The sequence below is a fragment of the Fusarium oxysporum genome, chromosome 3, assembly GCF_000149955.1.
Source record: "Fusarium oxysporum f. sp. lycopersici 4287 chromosome 3, whole genome shotgun sequence".
Taxonomy (NCBI): domain Eukaryota; kingdom Fungi; phylum Ascomycota; class Sordariomycetes; order Hypocreales; family Nectriaceae; genus Fusarium; species Fusarium oxysporum.
Genome location: NC_030988.1, coordinates 4,873,871 through 4,898,692, shown reverse-complemented (window position 1 = coordinate 4,898,692; position 24,822 = coordinate 4,873,871). Strand labels below are relative to the sequence as shown.

Below are 24,822 nucleotides of genomic sequence, written 5' to 3'. Positions count from 1 at the left end.
GTATCAAATGAAATTATCTAGGTGTATTTGCTCAGAACAATTTACCGTTTGACGAAGTAGTACAGCACGCAATGGTTGCTATATGTCCCGCCCGCTTTCGGGCATTTATGGTTGAGGTTCTCAAGCACTCGACGGCATGAATCCATGTCTTTCGCCCCAATTGAATGGTTTGGACAGGAGGGCAATACCTGGATTCCAATCAACGTGTCGCCGTAGGGCAATGGTTGGATGGGATGCGCTGCGTCAAAAGTAGCCTCCTGGAACCTGTCACAAAACGACCTGGCAAACTCAATCCTGGACGCTGGACTTGAAACAAAGTCAGAGACCGACGGGTGGGTCTCTTCCCAGCATAACATAGAGCTGGCTGTGCCTGTCGCTGCGTGCGGCTTTGTTCGTGTCTCAATAGTGACGGATGTCCCTACTGTTTTAGAAACTTCAGCGGTCGTGACAGACGCTGCTCTTGGTATCAGACCGCTACCAGAGGCTTCCGTGTGCACCGGTGATTGAGCCAGTTTAGATACAGACGGGTTATGGCTAACTCCTTCAGGTGTCGAAGATGGCTGATGGAAGACTTCAAGCGTTTCTGACTTGGCACCATGAAGCTCCAACGTTTTTGGACAATTGTCAGACCACGAAGCTGGTGGAATGAGTGCCATATTTGCATGGTAAGGGATCTTGTATCGCTTTCCAGGAACAGCCGCCATACCGACATCAACACCAGGATTAAGGATTGAAATATCGTCATAGTCCAGCTTAGGCAGAGCTTGCCCCAACGTCTCGCTTAGTTTAGCCCTGTCCTGCGAGATCCATATGGCATAGTTGGAAGTGCAGGTGGCTTCTGCCAGCGAAACATACCAGAGCCATAGAACTGCCTTCATATTTTAGGTTAGATGGTTTGAGGGATCTAGGATCTTGCGGGCCTCATCAGATCCTATATAACTTGGGGCCAAGCCTATTCGGACCTGTTGCGTCAAATTTAGTTGAGTAATTTGGAAGCGCAGCGAAGATGAAATTAGCAGCTCTTCCATTGATCACACTGAGTCTTAGCGTCTACAAATGCAGACAAGCACAAGAGAGGCCACAATTGGCAGTATGATATTATACTTATTTCAGTTCACATACAATGAATGTAAGACGTACAATTCCACCCGAAGCCAGTCAACCGAGCCAAGCGTGTTCTGGACGTAACGTATTTATTAAATGAATTCTTAAGAACCCCGAAAAAAAAAGAAGAAAAAGAAGAAGAAAGAGGACGCAGGCCAGAGCCTTATTCAAATTTTGTGATAATAATCGCCATATTTTTCCTTATGTTTGCGAATTATCATGGCACGCTGCTTCTCATGTTTGGCTTTTTCAAGGTCAATATTTGCTGTTTTATATCCAGCACATCGCATCGGGACTAAATCCGGACTCCAACCCAATATGACGATCTAGACTTTTAGTACATACTATACTATCTAAAGAAGCCGAAGTTAGTGACAATACAGCAGCAGCTATAGAAATTAGCGACCGCATAATTATGGATCGTTTCGGTACTTTCTAAATTTGGTAAGACGTTGACTCGGAAAGCTTGAACTCATTCTATCATCACCATCATACACTGCTTAATGAAGTCGCAATGCCACCAGAACAGACCAGTCATCTCTAAACTACATACCTGCAGACAGGTTCTGGCACTTTCTGGCCGTGAATTGAGTAGCTTCGAAATGCCTTAGCGCGCGCACGGAAAATGTAGATATCGATTGATCCACTATTTCTAACTCAATTCTGAGAAGGTCTACTAATAACTTATGCATATTGGCACCAAGATTAAATCACCGTATAGAATCTACATCATCTAAAGTGAACATGACACAAAGAACGTAGCCCCAACGTCACTAATCTTCCGCTCACAGGCCTGTTACGTAACTCATGATAGCTGGTGACTCATGCGCACTTGGTCAATGAACTCAAATGGAAGAAACCCTATGCATAGACTGTTCGATGCTATTTGATCCAAACTTCTTGAGCTGCCTCGACTTGTTGGGAAGGTTACTTTAGAACCTATTGGATTCTCTGCCTAGTTGAGCCCTGAACAAACATAGAATCGAAATTGATCGTCGGTCATGTCGAACTCAGCCTGAAAGTTATATTTATCAATGTTGAAGGAAGCAACAGGCGTGGGTCCTACTAATATGGCCTCGCACAGTCCTCGTGCATCTTGAAGCCATATACGCAACATGTCGGTTTCGTTTTGCAACCGATTTTCAAGTTCTTTAATCAGTGGACCCTGGGCGTCCTCTGACAACCGGTAACCGCTAAAGTCATTTACAAATGCACAAAGTGGTACCAAGGGCCCCAAGCCGTGTTTCATACCAATATCACTTACCTTTTTCCAGAAGTTACAACTCCATAAATCTCTCTTGATGCGTTTCTCAGCATCCTCCCCCATCGCTGATTTCATTTCTATTATTCGCTCGTTATCTTCCGCCATCCAGTGGAAAAGGACAGCGTGGTAGCGACGATGAAGATTCCCACTGGTCCTTGAATACCTTAGAAGTGCCCTGAGAACAATCGGATCATCTGCAAAGGACACTAGGGCAGATCGTTTGAAGTGTATGGCATGTGAGAGATTATCTAAAATAACTTTACGATCATCCAAAATTCGCTGTACGCCGCCTTCTGCTCTCTCACTTGTGGCCCTTGGTTGCGACCTTCTCTTGCGCGACGTCTTGGCCGGATGCTGTGGCTGTAAACTGGAAAGTCCTGGGGGGCGGCCAGGGTCCGTGGCGGGTCCCAGCTCTGGGTTTCTGCTCATAGCGTTGGCTTCTTCCGCTTGACATATCACAGAAGATGCCGAGGAAATGGCTCGAGTTGCACTTATTGTCGCAGCCATCGCATCTTCGAAGAAGGACGATTCTTGTTGTCCATCAGGTAACGCATGTCGGTGGCTTATCTGGTCGGCGGTTGAGGATAAGTATCCTGTATCTAACACTTGCTCTAAACTGATACGATGTAGGTCTGTAGAGGTCGGCTGAACCTTTTGACAAAGAAGTTCGATAAATATACAAGAACGGAAAGACTGGTTGAGCTCATCTGCGACCCTTTGGCTTAGATGAGGTTTGCGCTGTAATATAAGCTTGATGCCCATAAGCATGAACACGCCTGAATTTGTCAGGCTATTATTCTGAGGCCCCCGCCACCCTTCTACGACGGGTCGGGCACCGGCAATGGGAGGTACAAGGGTAGCAGTATTGGGAGTACTATCATACCAGTGGACGCAGTCTGAGTACGCAACAGCAAACGCCCAGTTGTTTTCATGACAGAACGGAATGATGATGGGATGGTCAATCCCTTCCGTCTCTTGAATACAGTTTTGATCGTGCCGAAGCATCCGAGCTGGAGCTATCTCTACATGGTGGCTTGTGGACCTTAGTAGTTGTAGGTAATCCTCCACAATCCCGAAATCAAGGTGGCCACCGCGTAGCAGATACCACATCGACTGGGTGATCCTGCTGTCTTCCGGGGGGCGCTTCAATTGCGACAACTTGTTTACACGTTGAGTCCAGGTTTCATCCACCGGACCGACCAAGTCTCGTAAAGACTCGTCGACATCTTCCTGAGTAGCCAGTTGGTGAGGCGGAAATGATGTTAAATCAGTAGAAAGAAGTCTGGAAGTACAATTTTCAAATCGTCTATGGGCTACGCGCGTGGCTGCCGACATCAGTGCCAGCGACGTTTTGGTGTGTGGCCGTAACGCGAGATGCTGAAAGTGTTCGTAGTCATCCATTGGCTCTATGAAACTGGTATCGAGAGCGTTCCCCAACGTGAGTGCGAGGAAGACTTACCAACTGGGTACTCATTGTGCCACTTTATATGGCACTGAAAGTGGTTTTTGGACTCATCACTTCCCTCAAGTTGGAAACTGGCCGCGAGTAACCTGTATACTGCAGAGTAAAGTCCGATTCAGCCGACTTTGGGCACCACGAATGGGCTATTGTTGAACAGATGCTGGGGCCTCACGTGCAAGCAGGGATACTTTAAGATTACAGCCGAAATGGTAAAACCTCTAAGGGGTAGATTTCAACACAACACAACAGGAATACACCAATTCACATCAATGAACCGAATACACGTAATGTTTGACAATTAAGAGTCTCAATTGCATCTCAGCGACCCGCGCACCTAAACGCATACGACCTTCGGTTCATTCTATCACGATGGCGACGAAACACGCTGAAAGGACCATCACCTACGCGTCTCCGGAGGATTGGGATTCCTGGTCCAATGAGTTCAAGAAACTGGCACACGCCTACGACCTGTGGCAGTACATCGACCCAAACGACCGTATCCGATGGCCTCACCGACCAGAACTTCCAGAAATCCGGGACTACCCCAGACAAGCGGATCCGGACGATCCCGAGAGCGGCACGATGACGCCTGGTTCAGATTACGTACCGCCTCGACGAATTGGAGAACTCTCGCCTGAAGGAAGAGCAGAATACGAGCACGACCTCAGGATCTACTCCCTGAAAGAGACGGCATATAGAGAGACAAAGAAGCAGGAGCAGAAGCTGGTCGGGTTTGTCCTCAAGACAGTCTCGGCCACGTATCAGAAGACATCCTGCATCACGGGAGACCGATTGGATAAGTGGTATCAAGAGCTACGAAGATCTGGAGTAGTATACAACGAACGCCTCCGACCAGAAGCGCGCGATAAGTACCACAAAATCGTACAGATAACCCCAAAAATCAACAAGCTCGACGACTGGGTTACTCAGTGGGAGACGATCATGGCCGAAGCGATCAGCAAGAAAGTCCCCGATGCTCTTGACGCGCAATGCTGGGCAGAAGATCTGAATCGAGCAATGTACCACGTTCTCCCCAGCTGGGCATCTACTTTCCGACAACACCGACGCCCTCAGATCCTCAATAATACACTCAACTATCGAGAGGTGGCTGCCGACATCCGATATGAGGCCAAGATGGCCAACCCCAGCGGAAGGCCGTCAGGAATCAAGAGAGGCGCATTCGCAGCCACATACGGTGCTGCATCCAGGAACGACAGACCTGCAATCACAGACCGCGATAATGACACTATTGAAGTCCAAGGAGACGCCTCAGATTGGGCGACGGACGAAACATCCTATGCACATCGAGATACGCGAGGCCAAGGCCGTGGGCGTAGAGCACGAGGCGGCGGAAGGGGAGTATCAATAAAACGAAAACGAGCAGAGACGACCGTCAATCCGAACCCGGATGGCCCTACTTGTCGAGGATGTTTAGGTTTCCATGACTGGAAAGGCTGCTGGTACTTATTCCCAGCCCAGAAAACCGAAGGATGGGAGCCCAACCAAGCGATACAACGATTAATAAATGACCGTCTCAAGAACGATACTGGTTTGGTGGAGGAAGTCAAACGATTGTCCAAAAGTAGAGACAGAACCACTCAGGACGAGTGACTTGGGCGGGGTATGGCACACGTCAAGGCAACCTACCTAGTGACGCATAACTTTATCGCAGCCTTCAACTGTGCCCCCTACCCTCTCAGACATTCTGCCATCCTTGACTCTGGATCGACAATCCATATCTTCAATGAAGTGTGCAGGTTCCTCAACTACCGACCGGCACCGTCTGGAGACTTCGTCTACGCAGGGGAGTCACCAGTGGCCATTCACGGGTACGGGAACGTGGATATTCGCGTTCAAGGACCTCAAGGACCCTCTCTTCTCAGATTGCGAGATGTAGCTCATTGCGTAAACTTTGCATGCAATATTGTGTCATACCGCCAGTTGCGGAAAAGGGGCTACTACTGGGATACCAAAGGGAATAACAACCAAATCCGCAGGAAAGATGATTCAATCCTCTGCACATTGACGGATCATTTCGACCAGTACGTACTGGAGTATATCGACAAATCAACAACGGCAGCGGCATTCCTAGCCAAACGGAAACAGTATGATTCGTGGACTAAACGCCCTCCTCGCAGTGGAGACGAAACCTTTTGGCACCTTCGACTTGGACACCCAGGGCCTGAAGCACTCAAGCACCTCGTGGGCCAATGTCGGGGGGTGAAGATCAGAGGGATCTCCACGGTTGAGTGTGATGCTTGTGGAATGGCGAAGGTGAAGCGCCAAGTCCGTCGACAAAGACGAGTTCCACCGGAGAAGGCTGGAATCCGACTCGCTATTGATTTCCACGACATGAGTGGGGATCCAGGCTACACTTCAGCTATGCTGGTCATCGACCGTTACTCTGGCTATGTCTGGGACTATTATCTTCCCGATCGAACTGCACCAACGCTTATCGGTGCACTTGAGCATCTACTCAGAACACTAGAGCGACAACTCCAGTGTAGGCCCGAAGTCATCGAGTGTGATAACGAGATCCCGGATAGTCACCAGGTAAGTGACTTCCTCAGTACCAAAAACGGGATGCGCCTAGAGCCCTCCGCGCCATATGCCCAAAGTCAAAATGGCGGCGCAGAGCGCTCGGGGGGTGTGATCAAGGAGAAAGCTCGCGCGATGAGAGCTGGAGCAAAGCTGCCTTCGTTCCTTTGGGTTGAGATCTGGCGTGCTGCCGTATACCTATACAATAGGACACCCAAGTATATCTACAATTGGAAGACGCCATATGAGCGTTTCTACACTTACTTTGCCTTTAGGGACGGCGTGGTTGTCACGGAGCGTAAGCCCGATCAGACACACCTACGCGTGTATGGCTGTAAAGCCTTCGCGATGACGACCGATGCTTTGAAAAAGAAGAATCGGCGACAACGACTCAATCCCCGAGGGTGGATAGGATACCTGGTCGGGTATAACTCGACAAACATCTACAGGGTCTGGAATCCGTTGACCAACAAGGTCATCTCCACTAGAGACGTGATCTTCAACGAGAAGGAGACGTTCTCTGGGGATGTGCAACACCTCAAGGATGATTTAAAAGAACTAAACCAGGAAGAACTTATTCAGCATCTCACTGATGCTGAGGTCCCACAGGGATCTAGCATCAATCTGGATGCTTCTACCCAAGAAGAAGACGAGGAATTAAGCGCCTTGCCTGAAGGACTAGCGTTTGAGCGGGAGGCTGCAAGTTATCCACATAGAGGGTTTGAACGTGATCCCACGATTACGCAGGGTGAGACTGGCAGGACACTAGTCGTAGGAGATCGCAATCGAGAAGAGCCTGACGGGACTGATCACCCCTACACGACCGCTCGATTCACTCCCTACCTGACCCCGGAGACTTGCCCTCTACGGCCTGCTGCCCTTCTGGTCGCTACTATCAGAGAACCTCCCGTGAGGAAGGAGGGGGAAAACCCCCCTCAGTTACGAGCTGCCAAGATGGTGCATGTCCCACCTAGCGCTGGCACTTCCCCGGGACGAGACGGCGCAAATGGAGCCTCTCGTGTCATTTCAACTCCGAGCAGTTACTGGGAGGCCGCATTTAATGCCGGTCGACTTGCATCTGTGAAAGGGACCTGGAATGGCAACGTGGTGAGTAAGCGGAAGTTCGAGAAGCAGGCGAGCTCGGCCAGCTGCCACCCTGATAGCGGAGAACCTCAGTCTACGGGAAGCCATGGGGAATCTACTAAGCTGATGGATTCTCCCAACTGCAAAACACAGTCTGCAAAGCTGACAGATTTAGGTGACGGCCAACGCCGGATACACCGGCGAGACATGCCAATATTGCCAAAAAGGCATAAAGACCTCAAGAACCATCCACTAGGTGACCTATTCCGCGAGGCAGAAAAGACTCATCTTGAAAGCCATAAAGAAATGCGCTCCTGGCGTGAGGTTCAGAGAGAAGAAGCCGCAGGTAAGGAACTCCTGGACTGCATGTGGGTTTATGTGTACAAGTTCGACAAGCACGGATGGTTCACCAAGTGCAAGGCCCGGCTCGTTGTGCGAGGCGATCAACAGGCCAAGTCGACACACGAGGATACCTATGCATCCACACTTGCCGGCAGATCTTTCCGAACACTCATGGCTATAGCTGCTCGCTTTGATTTAGAACTTCTCCAGTATGATGTCGTCAACGCCTTTGTCAATGCTGAACTGAAACAGGACGTCTATATGCGGATGCCCGGAGGCTACCGGAAGCCTGGCCTGATCCTCAAACTTCAGAAAGCACTATACGGCTTGCGCCAGTCACCATTACTTTGGCAAAAGGAACTAACCACCACCCTTACGAACATTGGGTTCAAGTCTGTACCTCACGAGCCATGCTGTCTCTCGAAAGGAGGAATATTGATATTCTTCTATGTGGACGACCTTATTGTTGCCTACGAGAAGACCAATCAAAGATCGGTCGAATGGACGATAGGCAAGCTTCGAGAAAAGTACCAACTCTCTGGAGGAGATATGCTACAGTGGTTTCTTGGAATTGAGATTATTCGCGACCGAAACCAACGTCTGATTTGGCTGTCGCAATCGTCATTCGTGGATAAGATCACTAGTCATTTCAGGATTCAAGGGGGAAAGCCTTCCCTCACTCCAATGACCACGAAAGAACTTCTTCCGAACGAAGAGCGCGCATCAACAGCGTCAATACAGCAGTATCAACGCAAGACCGGATCAGTGCTCTACCTGGCAGTAATCACTCGACCCGATATTGCCTTTGCTGTTTCTCGACTTTGTCGATTCAACATGAACCCGAGCGATGATCACCATGAGGCCTTGGACCACCTATTCCGGTATCTGCAAAACACCAGGGCACTTGCACTACAACTCGGCGGAACAGACACTTTTGATGTGTACAGTGACGCTTCCTTTGCCGACAACACAATCGATCGGAAAAGCTCGCAAGCCTACGTGATGAAGCTATTTGGAGGGACTATTGGATGGCGCGCCAACAAGCAGGACACCGTGACTACCTCTACAACAGAGGCGGAGTTGCTGGCACTTGCGCAGGCTGCGAAGGAGTCCATGTTCATCTCCAGATTAATCACCGAGCTCGGCGTGACCCTTGACAACAGAAGCATCATCATTCAGTGCGATAACGCGCAGACCATTCGGCTTATTAATTCCGACGTGGCGCTCCTGCAGACCAAACTTCGACACGTCGACATCCATAACCACTGGCTACGCCAGGAAGCACTCGCTAACCGGATCTCGGTCCGGCATACTCCCACCACCGAGATGATTGCGGACGGCCTCACGAAGGCATTACCCGCTCAGCAGTTCCAGAAGTTCGTCACACAGGTTGGCCTAGTTGATATCAAGGACAGGATTCAAGAGAGAAAGACCAAGGAACTCACTGCGGAGGACTTTGTCAGAACAGAGGAACATCTCGATGGAGGAAGAGCCGAATAAGGGATCGGAAGGATGGCCAACCTGACAATAGGAATACGGACTGCACAGACTGAACCACGATGGCCAGTCTGGGGGGGTGTGTTGAACAGATGCTGGGGCCTCACGTGCAAGCAGGGATACTTTAAGATTACAGCCGAAATGGTAAAACCTCTAAGGGGTAGATTTCAACACAACACAACAGGAATACACCAATTCACATCAATGAACCGAATACACGTAATGTTTGACAGCTATGAAACCAGGTAAGAAAAACATGTCCGTCGTACTTTTGCTGTTCATTCTGGCCACTAGACTATGACAGGCCACGGCTGTGAGATGCGAGAAATAAGGCGTCGTTTTGCAATCGCACCTTGACAATGTTTAGGCTACGTACAGTACGTACACTTGGTTGCAATGTTCAACGAATCTAATGATTTGTCGAACTTGCCTCACGTGATTTCATTGTTCCGGAAGATGAATCTCTACTGTATTCTATTTACAAAATCTCATGCCAGAGCCACTGTAATTGAAAGTCTCTCCAAAGTATCAGAGAGCAGAATGCAAAATGAAGTTCTCGACAGGAGAGAAGTCCCATTGTTGACTTGTTGTTCATAATTCCAACGCTGCAGAGAAGCGCATGAATCATGATGATGAAGTTGAGATTGGCTGGGGCTTGTTGTATTGAACCTCGAGACCTTAATACAGTCGACTGATTATGTCGATTTTGCCAAGATCTGCGACACTTGAGCAAATTTGATCATGAGACCGTCCTAACGATAGGATGACGGATATGATCGCCTGGCTGAATCTCTCCTACAGTTATCTTTCCTCACTTGTCAAGCCAGTTTTAATTGCCTTCACCTTGTCAGTTCTGTGCTCTATATTTGCAGAGAGGTAGTCATTACAAGGCCGACAATGAGATCGGTGACATACCAATAGAGTATCGATCAACAGGGTATACACATTCTATGGTATCACGGAATGGTATAGTCCACCGTAGTAGCTTGCTAGGCTTTTCCACGACGGCAAATGCCATGTCGAGCAAGCTCAATGAAGTCAAAGTGTGCCTCATGATAGGCGAGTTGTGGTCCATGCTTATGCAGTGATTCCTCTGTCAATTGACACGGGCGGCTTCGAAAACAGATTCTTGTACGGCTCTGTTATGGGAAAGGAAAAGGAGGATGGAAAATAGAAGAACAGAAAATGAACGTCAGATTCTAAAGCTATTCTTACTGATATTACTATTACAAAAACAAAACTGAAAGGTTATAGTATTCTATTGAGAAGAAATATAGCTACAGATATAAACAAGAATACAAAACAAATATTGCAAGCTATAAACAGAGCAAAAGGTAAAGATTATATAAATACAAGGCAATTCAGGCGCCTTGGGATAAGCCTTAGTAGCCATTACAAATGAAAGGATAATATCGGTTTGATAATGAAAGGAGTGACGACGGAGAAGAAAAGGCTTCGTCCTTATGTTTGACCTGGCACTTGTCATGGTTGTTGGAATCGTACTACGGCGGCTAGCAAAACAACGCTTGATCCCGCAAGCTTCTTGATCCTCTGTCGCTGTTGTTGATTTTAAAAAACCGCCTGGCCATTATTTTCCATCAATGAGCCACTACCATAGAGCGAGGTGTGGTTCCCAGTGGTTGCTGAAGCCGTCTCATTGTGCTGAACCTGTGTTTGTCTCGAGGACGTGGTGAACCATTTGGATCCACCCGCAGGGAGGCGTCACGATGCGCCTTGGGCCGACTCGATGATTTATATCGTGACTGGGTGCTATGTCGGGAATCCGAATCAAAACCTTCGTCATCGTCGGGCAGAGAGGTCTCGACAGACTGATAGATCTTCGATCTCGGGCTTTCCTCAACCGTCATCGCCCTAAACTTGGCAACCTCATCATCAATGGGCGATGGCGACTTGGTGCGATCTCGAATCTCAAACCGCTGCCCAGGATTCATGGCCTGATAGTACCTTTTCTCATACAAGAAGGCCCACTTGAATAGCCTGTAGTCCTCGAAGGCCTTGTGATTCACTCGAGTCCTCCATTCAGGGTCATCGCGCGTCTTATACCAATAACGGTATCCGTCTTCCTTGCGGTCCAGATACGTTTGCTTAGCGGACAGATCCCTTGCCTCATAATTATTGCGCCACCATTGACGGTTCACAAATGTGACTGTCTGGTCAACCCATCGAATTCCAATCAATATGGTTTGCATCCATTTGAATTTGGACGGGTTTTCTGGATCCAGCTTGCATAGAAATTCTTCGTAGTTCAATTCGCTCCCAAACGCTGCGACGCCCAGGACGTAATCTACGTCACGCCATTTCTTATCCCCATTTAGGGCTTGATACTTCCCACCGGTTACCGGTAGGACTTCCGCGGCATTCTCGTCGAACTTGCCGTCTTTCAAGGTTTCAATTCGTAAGATGCTTCGACCATCAATTCTATATTCATTTAGGTATCTCGGCCTTTTCCCTTCTTTCACGAGCCCAAGCGTCGTCATGTTCTCAGGGCAAGCTTGGCTGCCGACTAGATCCTTTTCGAGGTCAGGGTCGCCAACTCCATCATCTTCAGGAAATGGAGAGGTTCTTGTTGTCGTTTGTGCCCTTGGAGAGATAGGAGCGGTTTTTGCCTCTGCAAATGGCTTAAAACTAAAGCTGTGATCTGTTTTTGCCTTTTTAGGATTGGGGTCTTCTACTGCTGGGCTGAAAGCCCTGGCATTGTTGGCTGAGTTGTCTTTATCCACTCTACGCTTGAAGAATCCAGATAAAAATGGGTTTTCGTTAGTTGATTGATTGCCATTGATCTGACCAACGTGATTTGCATCCTTTTGCCCAGGTTGGGCTTCATTGTTCTGGGTAGCTTGATTCACATTGATTTGACCAGGCTGTTCTCCATTGTTCTGACCAACGTCATTTGTATCCTTTTGCTCAGGTTGGGTTTCATTGTTCTGAGTAACCTGATTTGTATCTTTTTGGCTAGGTTGACTGCCATCTGTCTGGTTAGACAAGCCAGAGTTGTTTCCTTGTTCTTGTTCAGCATCATCACCGCTATGTATCGGGACGTCGTCTTGTGGCGGTTCTTGCTTTAGCTTATCTGGTGTGGAAGTCATGTTCAGGCTACAGCGTAGATGTTTTCTTGTCAGCCCTGAGAATATGTGGACAACTCGTACAACTTATATACATATAATAGTCATGCGTCAACTATACAGGAGGCCTATTTTGGCCAGGAAAAAGGTACAATATTGGCTGCTTTAATTAAATTATCTGCCTATAGGTAGGTCTAAATAGGTTGATTAGGTAGGTTAAAAAAGCGGTCTAAATTAGATGTGTAAATTAAGTAGAATATTCTTGTAGGTATGAAAAAGGGGTCAAAAATAACACTAAAATCGCTATTTCTAAGAATGAAAATAAAATTTTAATACATACAGTAAAGTATTTCTTTTAATGTATATTTCATATAAATTTATTTTAATCAATCAATTGCTATTTAGATAGTTATTAACGGTATAAAGTAATTTCTAAACATTTTTAAATTTTTTCTTCAACTTTGTCCTGTCAGGTTCTAGTTATAAGTATTTTGAATGTAGATTGTGCTTGAGGAGACTTTTACTTATGAAAACAAACCAGGCGGTATGGGTCTGATAATTATTGATCCTCTGGAGATCAAGAAACTGTTAATCTTCATGTTCTCAAATCTTTCCTCGCGCCTTGTTCATAGCATGACATCCTTCAAGTAACCTCGACACTCCACCATAGTTTCTAGCCCTGTTAACACTCACGATCTTGTTTTCCTTGAAGACAACCATGAGGGCAGGCTGCAGCGAAAAAGCATCAGACAAGACTCTACTTTTACTCATTAAACACCTTGGGGTTGTATTTCTCCGAAAACCTACGAATGCGTAGGCAGGAGTTGCCAAATATACCGCTGCGTACATCAGCCACCTGGCGGGCTCCAACATTTTACTCGTGCCCATAGAAATTGTCGCAAGACTGTTGTTGGCGCTAATTAGCGTAAGCCTGCAAGTGGCAATGCTCCGCAGCAAGAACCTGTTTGCCCCACATAACTGGTCCATACATTTCGAATTTTAGACGGGCACGAAGGCCAATGAGAGAGGTTGAGCTTTTGCTGCTAGTTCCTCACGTAAAGCATTAAATACGGTGGCTCGTCCACCTCCACGATCGTATGGCAATAAATGGTTCGCAATCGTATTCCCCTCAGCAATACCGGTCGTCGACGATCTGAACTTACACTTTCTACCTAAGCAACGCCAGTACTCACCGAAGACCGCACGCCCCTATTTTGTATCTATAACCATGGTCTGTGAAGAAACCCTTGAAGAAATTATAGTCTGTGTTCCCACTTCGGTAAGTTAAACACGCAGTGGCTTGCAAAGTCGCTTGAAATAATTTGAACTACTCTACAACTGAATTAAGGACGTGCAGGCAAATGACAGCTCCTGTAAAAGGAGGAAGAAATCAGCTTCTATCGCCAGGTCTGTCTCTACCTGTGGAGGCGAAAGACATGGCAGATGTGTGCCGAGGCCAAGACGTGAAAATGTCGTAAAAGACGACAAATATTCTCATCAGAAAATGAGAATAGAGCATGCTCAAGACAGGAAACCGTCAGCTCTGCGTCGGTCTTCGCGGCTCTCTCAAAAAACCGAGAATCAAGAATGTCTCCCTGAGTGTGCGCCTGGCATCGTTTCAGGGGATATCTCTGGAAGGATCCAGTGTGATATCACCGACGACCGCGCAGGTGCAGCGGATGATGAGATTGTTTCCATTATGAGCTCACCTCATTATCCGCCAGACGATTGCGAGGCTACGGTTGAAGTTCTAGCACTTGAACCCCAACAGAAGGACGACAAGCCCCAGATGAAAATCATTCCCCGTCTTGAAGAAGCAGAAGGAGATCGCCTAAAATGTGACCAGATTTCGATGTCTCCGACATATCATAACGAACACACTCTGAAAGTCGCGAACACCAACACGGGAAACATACCTGCACAATCACACGACAGGATCGATACAAGGCCGGAGTCGAATACGACTGTGACCATCTTGGATGATATTTCTGAGCATAAGCTTCCTAATGCATCCCTGTTAGTCAAGGAAAAGTCTCCCAAAGTGTCCAAGTCCAAGAACGAAATAACAAAGAAAGATGCAATCTTATCATCCACCACTACAAAAGCGACCTCACTACCAGGGATCAAGTCTTTTCAGCCAGACGCGTTCGTGGGTCAGAAAAGAAAACATGATATCCAGGGCCGTCCCTCCGGTATCGGCCTTAGAGAGCTCCACGAGCTGTCGCTTCAGCCCTGGTTTACTTACGGAGCAGCGAGATGGAAGAAGATGCAAGCGCAGATGCTGTGGGCCACAAAGGATGTTGCTCAATTAAATACAACAGCAGAGTATTATTATCCCTGAAGCCACGTAAGTGCCCACGGTCAAGCTCTTAAGCGCGGTGATACACTACTCGCCACCATGAACCCTGTTAATATTCACAATGATTGACTTAGTGATAGGGATCAAAAACCAAACCAAATCATGCATACGGATTCACAGAAGCATGCTGAAGCAAGTTTGAGCTAATCTAGTCAGCCAGATACGATTAACTATCAATAGACCCCTAACTTCCCGTCTCTTGTTCGTTAGTCGTTCATTCTATGTTTGAAACCAAGCAAACCATTCTGCCTTCTCCAGGTCCGCGGTCTCGTACACCGGGGCCTTTCTGTCTAACCTTGTTGAAATCTCTAACGGAATGTAGGCGCATAGCTGAGATTTCTGCCTTAATAGAGGGCTTGCCCGCAGACGGAAGAAGATGGCTGGTTTTACATCGTTGACTATTTTAGCGGTTATTGGTCTCCCAGCGTACGCGATCAAGTCCAAATCGAGTTGAAGGTTAAGAGAAGATCCGCATCCGTCTGCCACCTTGTCATCTGGGGTTCTTGACGCTGGAGGCCATTCCATCGGATCCATCCCATTGTATATTTATTGACCAGGGCCCCGTAGAGATTTATCCGTGGTGCCAACGTACTATCCTCACCTTTCAACATGCGGTCAGCCTCGCAACTTTGGCAGACTTTCTTAGCCTACACCGTTTCTCTCTGGATATCAGATGTCTACGCTAGTCGTCTGACTTCTCGTGGCTTCGCGTTCATTACCCCCCACGCAGAGTACTTTAGCTCCGTAGGAGTCTTGGGTTGTAAGGTTGATACGAATCGTATCGCTTACTGGCCTTTGGACGTCGGATGCGATGGAATATGCGTCAAAGTCTCAAATGAGGGGCGCTTCCTTCATCTTCTACGTATTGATAAGTCCGGAGGTGCGTATGATATTTCGTACGATGCTTGGAATTTCCTAGGTTTCGGTGCATCAGCCATCGACGACCCCCAGATCGGTGGCGGGATCCAGATGTCATACGAGATTGTCGACACATCGGAATGTCGACATTTGCTTCGCCAAGGTAAACTGCCCCTGTCAGCCGCAAATAGCATGAATTATGTCTCGTCATGCTCCAGCCAACCTACGAGTTGGGTCGCACAGAATTATCAATTGTACAACATCAATGACCCCGTTTGCAAATATGGCGTCGACGAGAAATGTAGCCTAGATCTGACTATAAGTAATCAACCACGCTGTCCAAGCGTTCTAGGTAATCCTCTACAGATGGAATCAAAGGTTGAGAATATTGCGTACGGTACCGGAGAAATCGTCCCGGTGTAGATGATTCTAGAGGCCCATGCATTGCTTTGACAGGCTGACTGGGATGCGCCATTGGAAGTTGCTGTACTTTGTTATGTCTCTTCTGTATGTGGAGGAATACTTATCTCGTAGGCAAAGAGCAAGGTACAGGGTACGCAATGAGTTCAAGGAAGCCAGATATTCCCATTAAATAGTGCCTGTGACAAGCTATGACTATTTTAAAAACATGAAACTAGCTAGGTTTATTTCAAGAACATGATACAAATCCCCTAAAATCCATAAAACATACGTTTTTGGGATGATTTGTTTCTTACGTGCCTATTCTCCTACTCTTTACTCTCATTCAAATTGAAAGTTGTGTGCTGGATCTAGCAAACGTTATCGATACATGTGCAGAGGCCCTTGAGAGGCATTTTGCCTTCCAAGACTTGTCGGCGAAAACACTCTAGATGCATTAAATGAGCGCCGCAGTCTTTCCAAACGACGTCTTCGACATCTACCGGGTTTTTCTTATTTTCACTGCAAAATCCATCTTCGCATACTACACAGGTCCGGGTCCCGACAACGCGTTCACGGACCAACGAGTCTGTCATGATGGTAGGGAGAGCAGACTTAGGGTCGTTATTTTCCTTTTGCCTTTCAATGTCCGACATGAGGTCGATGATAGTTCTTCTGAATTTCTCATCAAGTTGCTGTAAAGCCCACAAACGGATGTGTTGCGGAGAGTCATGGATGGTTGTGGCCAAAATTGTGATATCGCTTGCATAGACTACGTTCAACGCGTTACATAGGTTTTCGTCGATATCAATCTCCAAAAGTCGATGATAGACCCTAACTCGATTGGCGTAGACGGTCATCTCACCCCCCAATCCTTGGTTCGGTTGGGCTTCATCTTGCATGATATCATGATCGCTGGCAGCAGGCATGGTATTGTAGCCATGGTCCAAGCGCTTAGCTGGTCGGTCTGACCCCAACCCAAGCTGCCCGTTCATCTCCTCAATGTCTCTCTTATTGCTGCGTGGACCGTCAACGTTATCGGCCCATGTAACACCGTGGCCATGATCCACGCGCTTAGCTGGCCGGTCTGAATCAGGCTCGACCTGTCCGCCCATTTCTTCCCTATTTCTCTTATTGTTACGTGGGCTATGCATTATAACTTCCTCTTGCATGACATGGTCATGATGCAGGCGCTTAGCTGGTCGGTCTGAATCAGGCTCGACCTGGCCGCCCATTTCTTCCATTTTTCTCTTGTTGTTGCGTGAACTATACATGTTTGTGGTAGAGTCCGCGGAGCCGGTCCCAATGTCATTTTTCGAAAGATGTACGAAATGGATAGATTTGCCATTCTTAACTTTCTTTTGTGCATGTGAGCCTTTTTGGTCATCCGTTGAGTCTCTACTTCTTTTCATCTTGACGTGTCCTTGATTCGCGTTCTTTTTCTTTTGTTTTAACCTTAATCACTTTGCCGTTTAACCGTTATATATATAGCTGACGCTAAAGTCAAAAAGGTCACTTCCGTTTCTGGCTTTGTGGTTTTCCTTGTTGTAACAAAAAGCCATATCGATCACAACCAGCTTTGAAGCCCGTTCTGGTATTACGGCAGCCTGTACTGGACTGTCTGTTCGTTAGGTATCCTGAAAACGCGTCCTTAGTCTGAATTATACACAGAGGTACGTACCAGTCCGATTCCATAGGTGCTAGATTTGATGGAATCGTCTAGCATATGAATCTACCTCTGAGAATTCATCGGGCCCCGAGACTCTGGTATGAGCCTGTGGCGAGACAGAATATGTTAAGATACTGTACCATTCGCCTCCATTCGAATGCATACTTTAGATAAAAAGCCTTCAATAGGTTACCCATCATGTTGAGAGGTTTTTGACATAAGAGCAGGCAAGTTTGGAACAGAGTTAAACGATCAACAACTTTAACATCATTTAGCTGACTCTCATTCGCTGTACATTTTGATACATCCTTTGCATCAACTACAGAAGCCTCCGTGTCTCATCAATATTGATGCAGTTACAGAATCCCCAGTGTGACATGCCGTACTCTCTAATTTTGCCCTGGAACCATTCAGAACGCATGAGGTGAGACTTGCACTTTTCCAGACGGCGTCGAAACTTTCTATCGTGTATGCCGTCTCACTTAAGCGGTACTTGATACTGCTACATGAGTCTCCAGGGTTTCTAACTATCTCTACTGTACAAAGCAGAGCCCAGGGTTCAAATCCATACCACGAAATCCACATATGGATCCATAATGTGGATCCATATCCATTCCATTCCATTCCACGTGGGCTTCAGCATTTCCATATCCACGCCACGAAGCCCCTTCCACATGTTCCACATGTGGAAATCGTGGAATATTTTAGGTGGGGTTCGAAAATACCTTGATTTCCTTGTGAAATCCCGCATATCCTAAGTACTTTCTATCACCCACAACAACACAACATCGATTTGCCACCCCATTTTCCTCCGTACACAATGAGTCCATTCTGGGGGCTTCACTGTTACTCGCGTTACTACCCCAAATCGAAATGGCCACTCCCCATCCTACCAAGTCAACCACATCCGTTCCAGAACGAACAGAAGAGGACAATCAACGGCTCTTTCAGCTCTACAAAAGCTGGATCTTGACGGAGAGAGACGGCAAGGCGCGTCTATAGGTATATCGGTTCGGCTACGAATATCCAGCATAACAAGAAACAGGAACGTCGGTGGGTGTGTTGCCTTTGCGTCAAGCAACGGCGGATTTTAATGGACCAATGACAAAAACATTGACGTCACCGAGGGCGGGCGGGACCCATTAATTACCATTGTTGGACGAAGTAGGTTTCCATTCCACGAATTCCACAATATGGATCCATTTCCATAATGGATCCATTTCCACCCATTCCACATCGAAATTATTAGTCAGCATCCATATCCACGCCATATTCACAAATGTGTCGTGGAGTGTCGTGGATTTGAACCCTGGCAGAGCCTTTATGCCATCTGGGTTGAAGAGCCTTGGGACTGTGAGACCACGAGCTAACTCGCACTCTGCAAACATTATAAGCATATCTGAACTACAGGTGTCGAAAGCATACCTAAGATCCAAATCAGATCTGGACTGGAGCGTCACCAAGCATAGTAGCTCATGCTGCTCGACTATCGACCAATCCTGCCGAAGCAAGTGCTATAGGCTCCACTTTCTGTTTGATTATTCCTCATGGTTTCTGAAGCTCGATTGGCGCCTTCATGCTGACCTGGCTCAAGTAATTATCCTGTGTGGCTCACTATAGCAATGGGAGAAGAATCAAGTATTTGACCTCTGGAGATTTCGTCCATGACATCTAAGGTTTTTAATGCTACCATTCCAACGCTTATATGGGAGACTCTAGTTGCTTTTTAAGCCACTTAACAAAGTCTCGAGTACGCCTGGGAGGTTGGTTAGATCGGTCCTCTTTGTATTTAATAGCAAGAAATTTGATTAGACAGAAACATACAATATACATCTATGTATATAGGCATCGAAACATTGGCATCCAGCACTATTTGCGGAACAGGGCCTGAAGACAAGATGTTGACCCTTCTATGTTCTGGAGAACCTACTTACTAGAAAATAATATGTGTACATGTAACCGCATTTCTTATCCACACCAAGCTGGAATAAATTATATATCATAACATTCTATTATTAGTAGGTCTGAATTGTTTTCCTTTTACCTTAATTCTACAATAATATTATGACAATGCGACCAAGTTCCTATGAGATTGTCGATTTCCACGACCTTCCTTTATGCCTGTCTATCATACGTTGCATGACCTGTTGAATCTGCCAGGCGACTAAACACTATCTGCGCTACATAGTGTCGGTTCTGCCTTAAATACTTCTCGGAAATAGCTGGTGGAGGTTGGCAAACGTGTTTCCAGAGAGAATTCAAAGTTTCCATCACCACAGCCTCTGTGTTATCCCCTATGGATAGACTTTCGTATAGGATAATCTTGGCGAGCATGCAGCATGATTCGGCAATAACAGAAGGCTTGATCCCAACAAACTCTCGATGGTAAAGCGATATTTCAGACAAATAAGCTGCCATACTAGCGAGTTCCTTATTTTCAGGCTCTCCTACCAGCAAGAACTTGATACCTTGGTCAGTTGTTGGATGACCTAGTACCCAATCTAAGGTGAAGAGGATCGATATCTCCATCTGAGCTATCATATGTTCATCAAACATGCCATTGCACAGTTCGCTTATCTCTTTGGCCGATGGGCGCGCGAAACCTTTCCCTTGGTAGGCTTTGCCGTCATATTTGGAAGCAATCCAGAGCGCGGCACTCCCAAGCAACAAGTAATATTCTTTACCAATCTGCTTTCTCGAGCAGTATCGATCGATCAGATTGACTGAAAGAAACAGAACCTGTGAAGAAAGACGAAAGTACTGGTGTGAGTGAACTACGAAATCAATGAGGCTTGACCTCAGTTGCCACGTAATTTGCATTTGCTTTTCGATCATGGAAACGCTTGGGAGGGTCACACTCTACTCGATGTTAGCTATGAAGCACTCCATATCAGCTCGTTTTGCGAATCACTACCTCCATGTGAGCGAGGTGCTGCATAATATCTTCCAGGTAGTCACCTTCCTCCCATAGCAGTATATCGGCAGAGCTAGATGCTTCCACTTGTTCTTGATTCGTGACAGGAGAACCAGCAGTGGAAAATAGGGAATTTCCTGACTTTTCTGAAAAATCGATCATGCTTTCCTTTGCTTCTGAGCCCACTGTTACTAGCTTGACTTCCCCCATTACTTTGTCTCTTTCCCTCGATTTTTGTTCGTGTATGTCAGTTCGGCTTTTCATTTTCCTGCAAGACCTTCGGCAGAGAGATTAAAATAACTTTCGCAGTCGCAGCTATGGATTGAGGATAGATGCCAAATAATATCATTGTAGTCAAAATACAACGGATTTAGAATTCCAGAAATAACTGTCACAGCTGACTGGAAATATACAGTACAATATTCGACACACGGAAACTGAAGCCTGTTCTGGACTTTACATGGTGGTACCTTCCCTCGCTTGCTCAAGCGATATAAACCCTCAGCTCTCGAAAAAAAAAAAAAAAAAAAAAAAAAAGGTCTCGGGGTCTGGCCAACGTCACGTGAATGCGGGTACAGGGTAGACAACGAAGGCTCAAGAGTCAAGTGCTGTAAGACGACATCCGAATTCATCCTCACCTCAATTCATTCTCGTAGATCAGATACCTATTCAAGCATGTCTGCCAAATTTCAACTGCTGCTGATAACATCACAAGTGTCTTCAAAAGTATAGAGTAAGCATTCCTAGCTGCCATTATGTAGGCTGATCTACATTGTCGATTTTGATCAACCACCAATCAAGATTGCATTCGTTAACATCAAAATAGCCAAGTAATGAATTCGGGTTATTACCGCTGTCTACGGTCTCGATTTAAGCTTTCGGCTGGTTTATGACTAGCTATTATAAATTCAAGTATTGCAATATATGCCGTTTCTTGAACTTGGCACACAATTCTGTCATCTGTCCTTTCCACATGGAGAGCTTGTCGCAGATACGAACAGCTTCCCGCCCGTATGATAAATAGCCTTCTATATATGAAAAGCTAGTCTTGCTTCAATGACCGACGAGATTGAGAGTCTTTTTTGTCTCCACCAGCGGTTTTGTCATCCGTATACTCATCATTCGCACAGGACGCAAGCGCTAGAGGTTCATGAGCCTTAATGCTACTAAGCTCAGCCAGTCCAGCCCATAAGCAGGATTGTACTATAAGTTGAAAAAGCCGTGAGGAAGATTCGAGTGCCTCTCGTGATCTGCAATCTGGTTAGAGAGAAGCTTCCGATGCTTTCTGCTAAGGGGCATACTGACCGAGATAAATGATTGGATACGGATCGATTCATGACCATTACCAAACCAACCGCGCCAATGTAGACTGCCACTGCCACAGGAAGACCAGATGACTCTATAGCCAAGACAGCACCTAGAAAAACAGATTGGGCGTATATGGTGGATTGAGATTGAACCTTGGTCAATCTAATTCGCTTAGATGCGAAGATGAGCAACCGGGTATAGAGGAAAGCGTGCAGTAGTTTGACAACAGCTCCATGCAAACTGGAATCTTTGCGAACAATCGCCATGACAGCCAGTATCGGTCGTATGATGGCGGGTGCCTGGTAAGCCGCCCGTGTCGTTTCATTGCCCCTCAATAATGGCCTGGCAAGTCTCAGAGTTGTCAAGGAATGGATCAAACACAAAATTGTGTCCATAATGTCCGGCAGGACAGTGCCCTCGATGGCACGGAGATAGTACCTGGCCAACTCGATGACACCAGACAGTATATGCAGTGTCAAGGTAAAAATCCTTTCCTGATGCCAACTGGCACGGTAGACTGGTAGACTGCGGCGCGTATGGTATACAAAGATTAGGACGTAGACCGAGCTGACAAGGAGACGCTGAGTCCCAGCCTCCAGCAATAAACCGGCCCATGGTAGCCATGGCTCGGTTCTGCTGTCTTCCATACTAACGGCCATGTTCTGTATACCCTGAGGATAGTGTGGTAGCGACCTGAGATGTGTGGATTTCGGTACTCTGGAGGCCGACAAGATCAGACTTCTCGGTTACTCTTGTCAGCAGTAGGTTAAAGCTGGGGTCAAGGCAACGACGCTGCTACGTTCCGTTTGTGCTGTCAAATGCTCAATCTTTAGATCGTAGTTTTGAATGAAGGCTAACTTTGAGGGCAGGCATGGCAAGTAATACTTATCCTGCTTGAAATAATCACTTCCTACGTGCTGGGTGGCCAAAAAAAGACGAGAGTCAAGAACCTCACCGTACTTGAGACTAATTGTACATGTGAGACTCCACATATCCCAAACGTCCATTAGGATGGCATCATGAGGAAAAAGCATTCTGATACAGGTCGGTCAAAACCCGCCAAACTGGTTACTATCAGACACAATTAGCTAAGAGGGTAGATAGAGTCATAGGCTTGCACCCGGACCAGGCAGTGGCAAGTCGTAATCGCATTCCAGACACCATGTTATAGATACCTTCGCTATTTACATACATAAAACCTTACTGACCGATCAAGTCTATGCAGTACGGTGATCTTGCCATTAGCCAACCTTCTTATCATCACGGTTATCTTTGGTTATTATCAATAACTTTTAACTACGAATGGGATAGACGAGAGTGATTAATTCCCTCAGGACTGTCATTACTTGAGCCTCCATTATGTGCCCAAGATGTTCGATTACGGTTCAACGGAATAGATCGTGATAATAGCTAGATGAATTGGTCGAAGACATTATGGCTTGCTGTAACTATGAGCCATATGGCTTTGATACGGGACGAACAACAACCGGGCTTGAAGGGATCAACTGTGATAAAGTAAAAAAGCCATAGTCTGCAATGCTTTATAGGCCATATTTTGCTATATTTTCTTTTCTTTTCTTTTCTTTTTTTTTCCGCCATAGGTCCTAATACTCACATAGCCTTCACTTTAGGCCATAATTGTGAAAGCACAATTTCCGCTTGTCACCTCTGAATATGGCAGTAAATTAATATTCTGTTCTTTGTTAACTTGTTGGTAAGCTGAAGTTGTTTTTTATCGCTTGCAATTACTTCAATAACTAACAACAAGTAGGCGGATATTCCTGCCTCATGACATTTCGTACATACCTCAAACGGTCTCATCTAGGACATGGCTCCTACCAAATACGAGAAGATGATAAAGGAGCAACAGTCTTACCATCTGTTGAGCGAGATTCTTGGCGTTATCAGTGGACAAAATTTGGAATCAAACTACGGTTTAGTCAAGTCACGGCATCACTATTCTCTAGGAAAGTAGTGCAAGACTTTGATCGATCCGCAGCGCCATCCCCTCATTCATTTTCAAGCCGAGAGTCATACCTAGACCAGTGCACAACAACCCATCTGTCCAGTAAATGAGTCTCCACGTCAAGCGGCGGCCTAGGTTCTACGCCGTTATACCTGAATGATATGCCTAAAGATACAACTAAGAATCATACTCAGGGATTACGTTTCTGAGAATGTTAAGCGGGAATGAAATATTAACACTGGAACCAAGTTTGGAGAAGGGAAAAAGAAAGAATAGAGGAAGGCATCTCGGAGCTTGAGTGTACGAAAGACAAATTCGGGTGGCAAATTTAGTCTTATAAATGTATATACGTACAACGAATAACGTATATGATAAGCGAGTGCACCAACCAAGCGAGTGCACCGAAAATCTCCCAATCTCTCCTCTTCACATCTAATTAACTACTCCTCAACCATTAAATATGCCACAATCAAATAATGAAGCTAACATGCTTCTCGCTCTCTGCCCTTCGTCGCTGACAGAAAGGCATACAGTCTCGACGCGATACCATTCCTAACTCACGCAGATTATCTGATCTAGAGGAACAGATAATAGTTCAATTCGTCCTTGACCTAGATTCGCGAGGATTTCCCTCGCGATTGCGTTTTGTGGAAGAAATGGCCAACCGACTGCTCGCCGACCGCGACGCGTCACCTGTTGGCAAGCGCTGGGCTTCCAACTTCGTCAGGCGACAACCAGACCTCAAGACGCGTTATTTTCGTAAATACGATTATCAGAGGGCCAAATGCGAAGATCCAACTATTATCCGAGATTAGTTTAGGCTCGTGGAGAATACAATCGCGAAATATGGTATCAGCCTCGCTGATATCTATAACTTTGACGAGACCGGCTTTATGATGGGCGTTATTGCAAGCGGAATGGTTATCACAGGCGTAGAAAAACGTGGAAAAGCAAAATCAGTGCAGCCTGGAAACTG

The 24,822-nt window shown here is 46.5% G+C and overlaps 8 protein-coding genes across 9 annotated transcripts; 2 read left to right on the top strand and 6 right to left on the bottom strand.

Moving 5' to 3' along the window:
- Window position 1: 1 nt before the first annotated feature.
- FOXG_21788 (uncharacterized protein) lies at window positions 2–885 on the bottom strand. Its single transcript, XM_018402147.1, has one exon. The coding sequence runs from the start codon at window positions 876–878 to the stop codon at window positions 42–44; it is 837 nt and encodes a 278-aa protein (XP_018254806.1). The 5' UTR covers window positions 879–885; the 3' UTR covers window positions 2–41.
- Window positions 886–1,642: 757 nt separating this feature from the next.
- FOXG_21787 (uncharacterized protein) lies at window positions 1,643–3,769 on the bottom strand (the record flags this gene model as incomplete). Its single annotated transcript, XM_018402146.1, has 1 exon — window positions 1,643–3,769. The coding sequence occupies one exon, from the start codon at window positions 3,767–3,769 to the stop codon at window positions 2,060–2,062; it is 1,710 nt and encodes a 569-aa protein (XP_018254805.1). The 3' UTR covers window positions 1,643–2,059.
- Window positions 3,770–9,625: 5,856 nt separating this feature from the next.
- Window positions 9,626–12,397, bottom strand: FOXG_14836 (uncharacterized protein; the record flags this gene model as incomplete). Of its 2 annotated transcripts, XM_018394891.1 has the most annotated exons (2): window positions 9,626–10,127; window positions 10,206–12,397. In XM_018394891.1, one exon carries the CDS (start codon window positions 12,395–12,397, stop codon window positions 10,889–10,891), a length of 1,509 nt encoding a protein of 502 aa, XP_018254803.1. In that variant the 3' UTR covers window positions 9,626–10,127; window positions 10,206–10,888. The 2 variants fall into 2 exon arrangements, with proteins under 2 accessions (XP_018254803.1, XP_018254804.1); XM_018394892.1 differs by having other exon boundaries at window positions 9,738–12,397.
- Window positions 12,398–13,877: 1,480 nt separating this feature from the next.
- On the top strand, window positions 13,878–14,714 carry FOXG_21786 (uncharacterized protein; the record flags this gene model as incomplete). Its single annotated transcript, XM_018402145.1, has 1 exon — window positions 13,878–14,714. The coding sequence occupies one exon, from the start codon at window positions 13,878–13,880 to the stop codon at window positions 14,712–14,714; it is 837 nt and encodes a 278-aa protein (XP_018254802.1).
- Window positions 14,715–15,341: 627 nt separating this feature from the next.
- Window positions 15,342–16,013, top strand: FOXG_21785 (uncharacterized protein; the record flags this gene model as incomplete). Its single annotated transcript, XM_018402144.1, has 1 exon — window positions 15,342–16,013. The coding sequence occupies one exon, from the start codon at window positions 15,342–15,344 to the stop codon at window positions 16,011–16,013; it is 672 nt and encodes a 223-aa protein (XP_018254801.1).
- On the bottom strand, window positions 15,935–17,441 carry FOXG_14834 (uncharacterized protein). The gene has a single exon (XM_018394890.1). The coding sequence runs from the start codon at window positions 17,399–17,401 to the stop codon at window positions 16,361–16,363; it is 1,041 nt and encodes a 346-aa protein (XP_018254800.1). The 5' UTR covers window positions 17,402–17,441; the 3' UTR covers window positions 15,935–16,360.
- Window positions 17,442–19,667: 2,226 nt separating this feature from the next.
- On the bottom strand, window positions 19,668–20,782 carry FOXG_21784 (uncharacterized protein; the record flags this gene model as incomplete). Its single annotated transcript, XM_018402143.1, has 2 exons — window positions 19,668–20,517; window positions 20,573–20,782. The coding sequence occupies 2 exons, from the start codon at window positions 20,780–20,782 to the stop codon at window positions 19,774–19,776; spliced, it is 954 nt and encodes a 317-aa protein (XP_018254799.1). The 3' UTR covers window positions 19,668–19,773.
- Window positions 20,783–21,395: 613 nt separating this feature from the next.
- FOXG_14833 (uncharacterized protein) lies at window positions 21,396–22,727 on the bottom strand. Its single transcript, XM_018394889.1, has 2 exons — window positions 21,878–22,727; window positions 21,396–21,822 (listed from the first exon to the last, which is right to left on the bottom strand). Exons 1-2 carry the CDS (start codon window positions 22,537–22,539, stop codon window positions 21,615–21,617), a joined length of 870 nt encoding a protein of 289 aa, XP_018254798.1. The 5' UTR covers window positions 22,540–22,727; the 3' UTR covers window positions 21,396–21,614.
- Window positions 22,728–24,822: the final 2,095 nt, after the last annotated feature.

Bases quoted from the DNA above. Each gene is read 5' to 3' on its own strand.
- FOXG_14834 (XM_018394890.1), bottom strand. From the start codon at position 17,401: ATGAAAAGAAGTAGAGACTCAACGGATGACCAAAAAGGCTCACATGCA.
- FOXG_14833 (XM_018394889.1), bottom strand. From the start codon at position 22,539: ATGGCCGTTAGTATGGAAGACAGCAGAACCGAGCCATGGCTACCATGG. The intron at 21,823-21,877 runs GTCAGTATGCCC...ACCAGATTGCAG, and splicing joins GTATCCAATCATTTATCTCG to ATCACGAGAGGCACTCGAAT.
- FOXG_21788 (XM_018402147.1), bottom strand. From the start codon at position 878: ATGAAGGCAGTTCTATGGCTCTGGTATGTTTCGCTGGCAGAAGCCACC.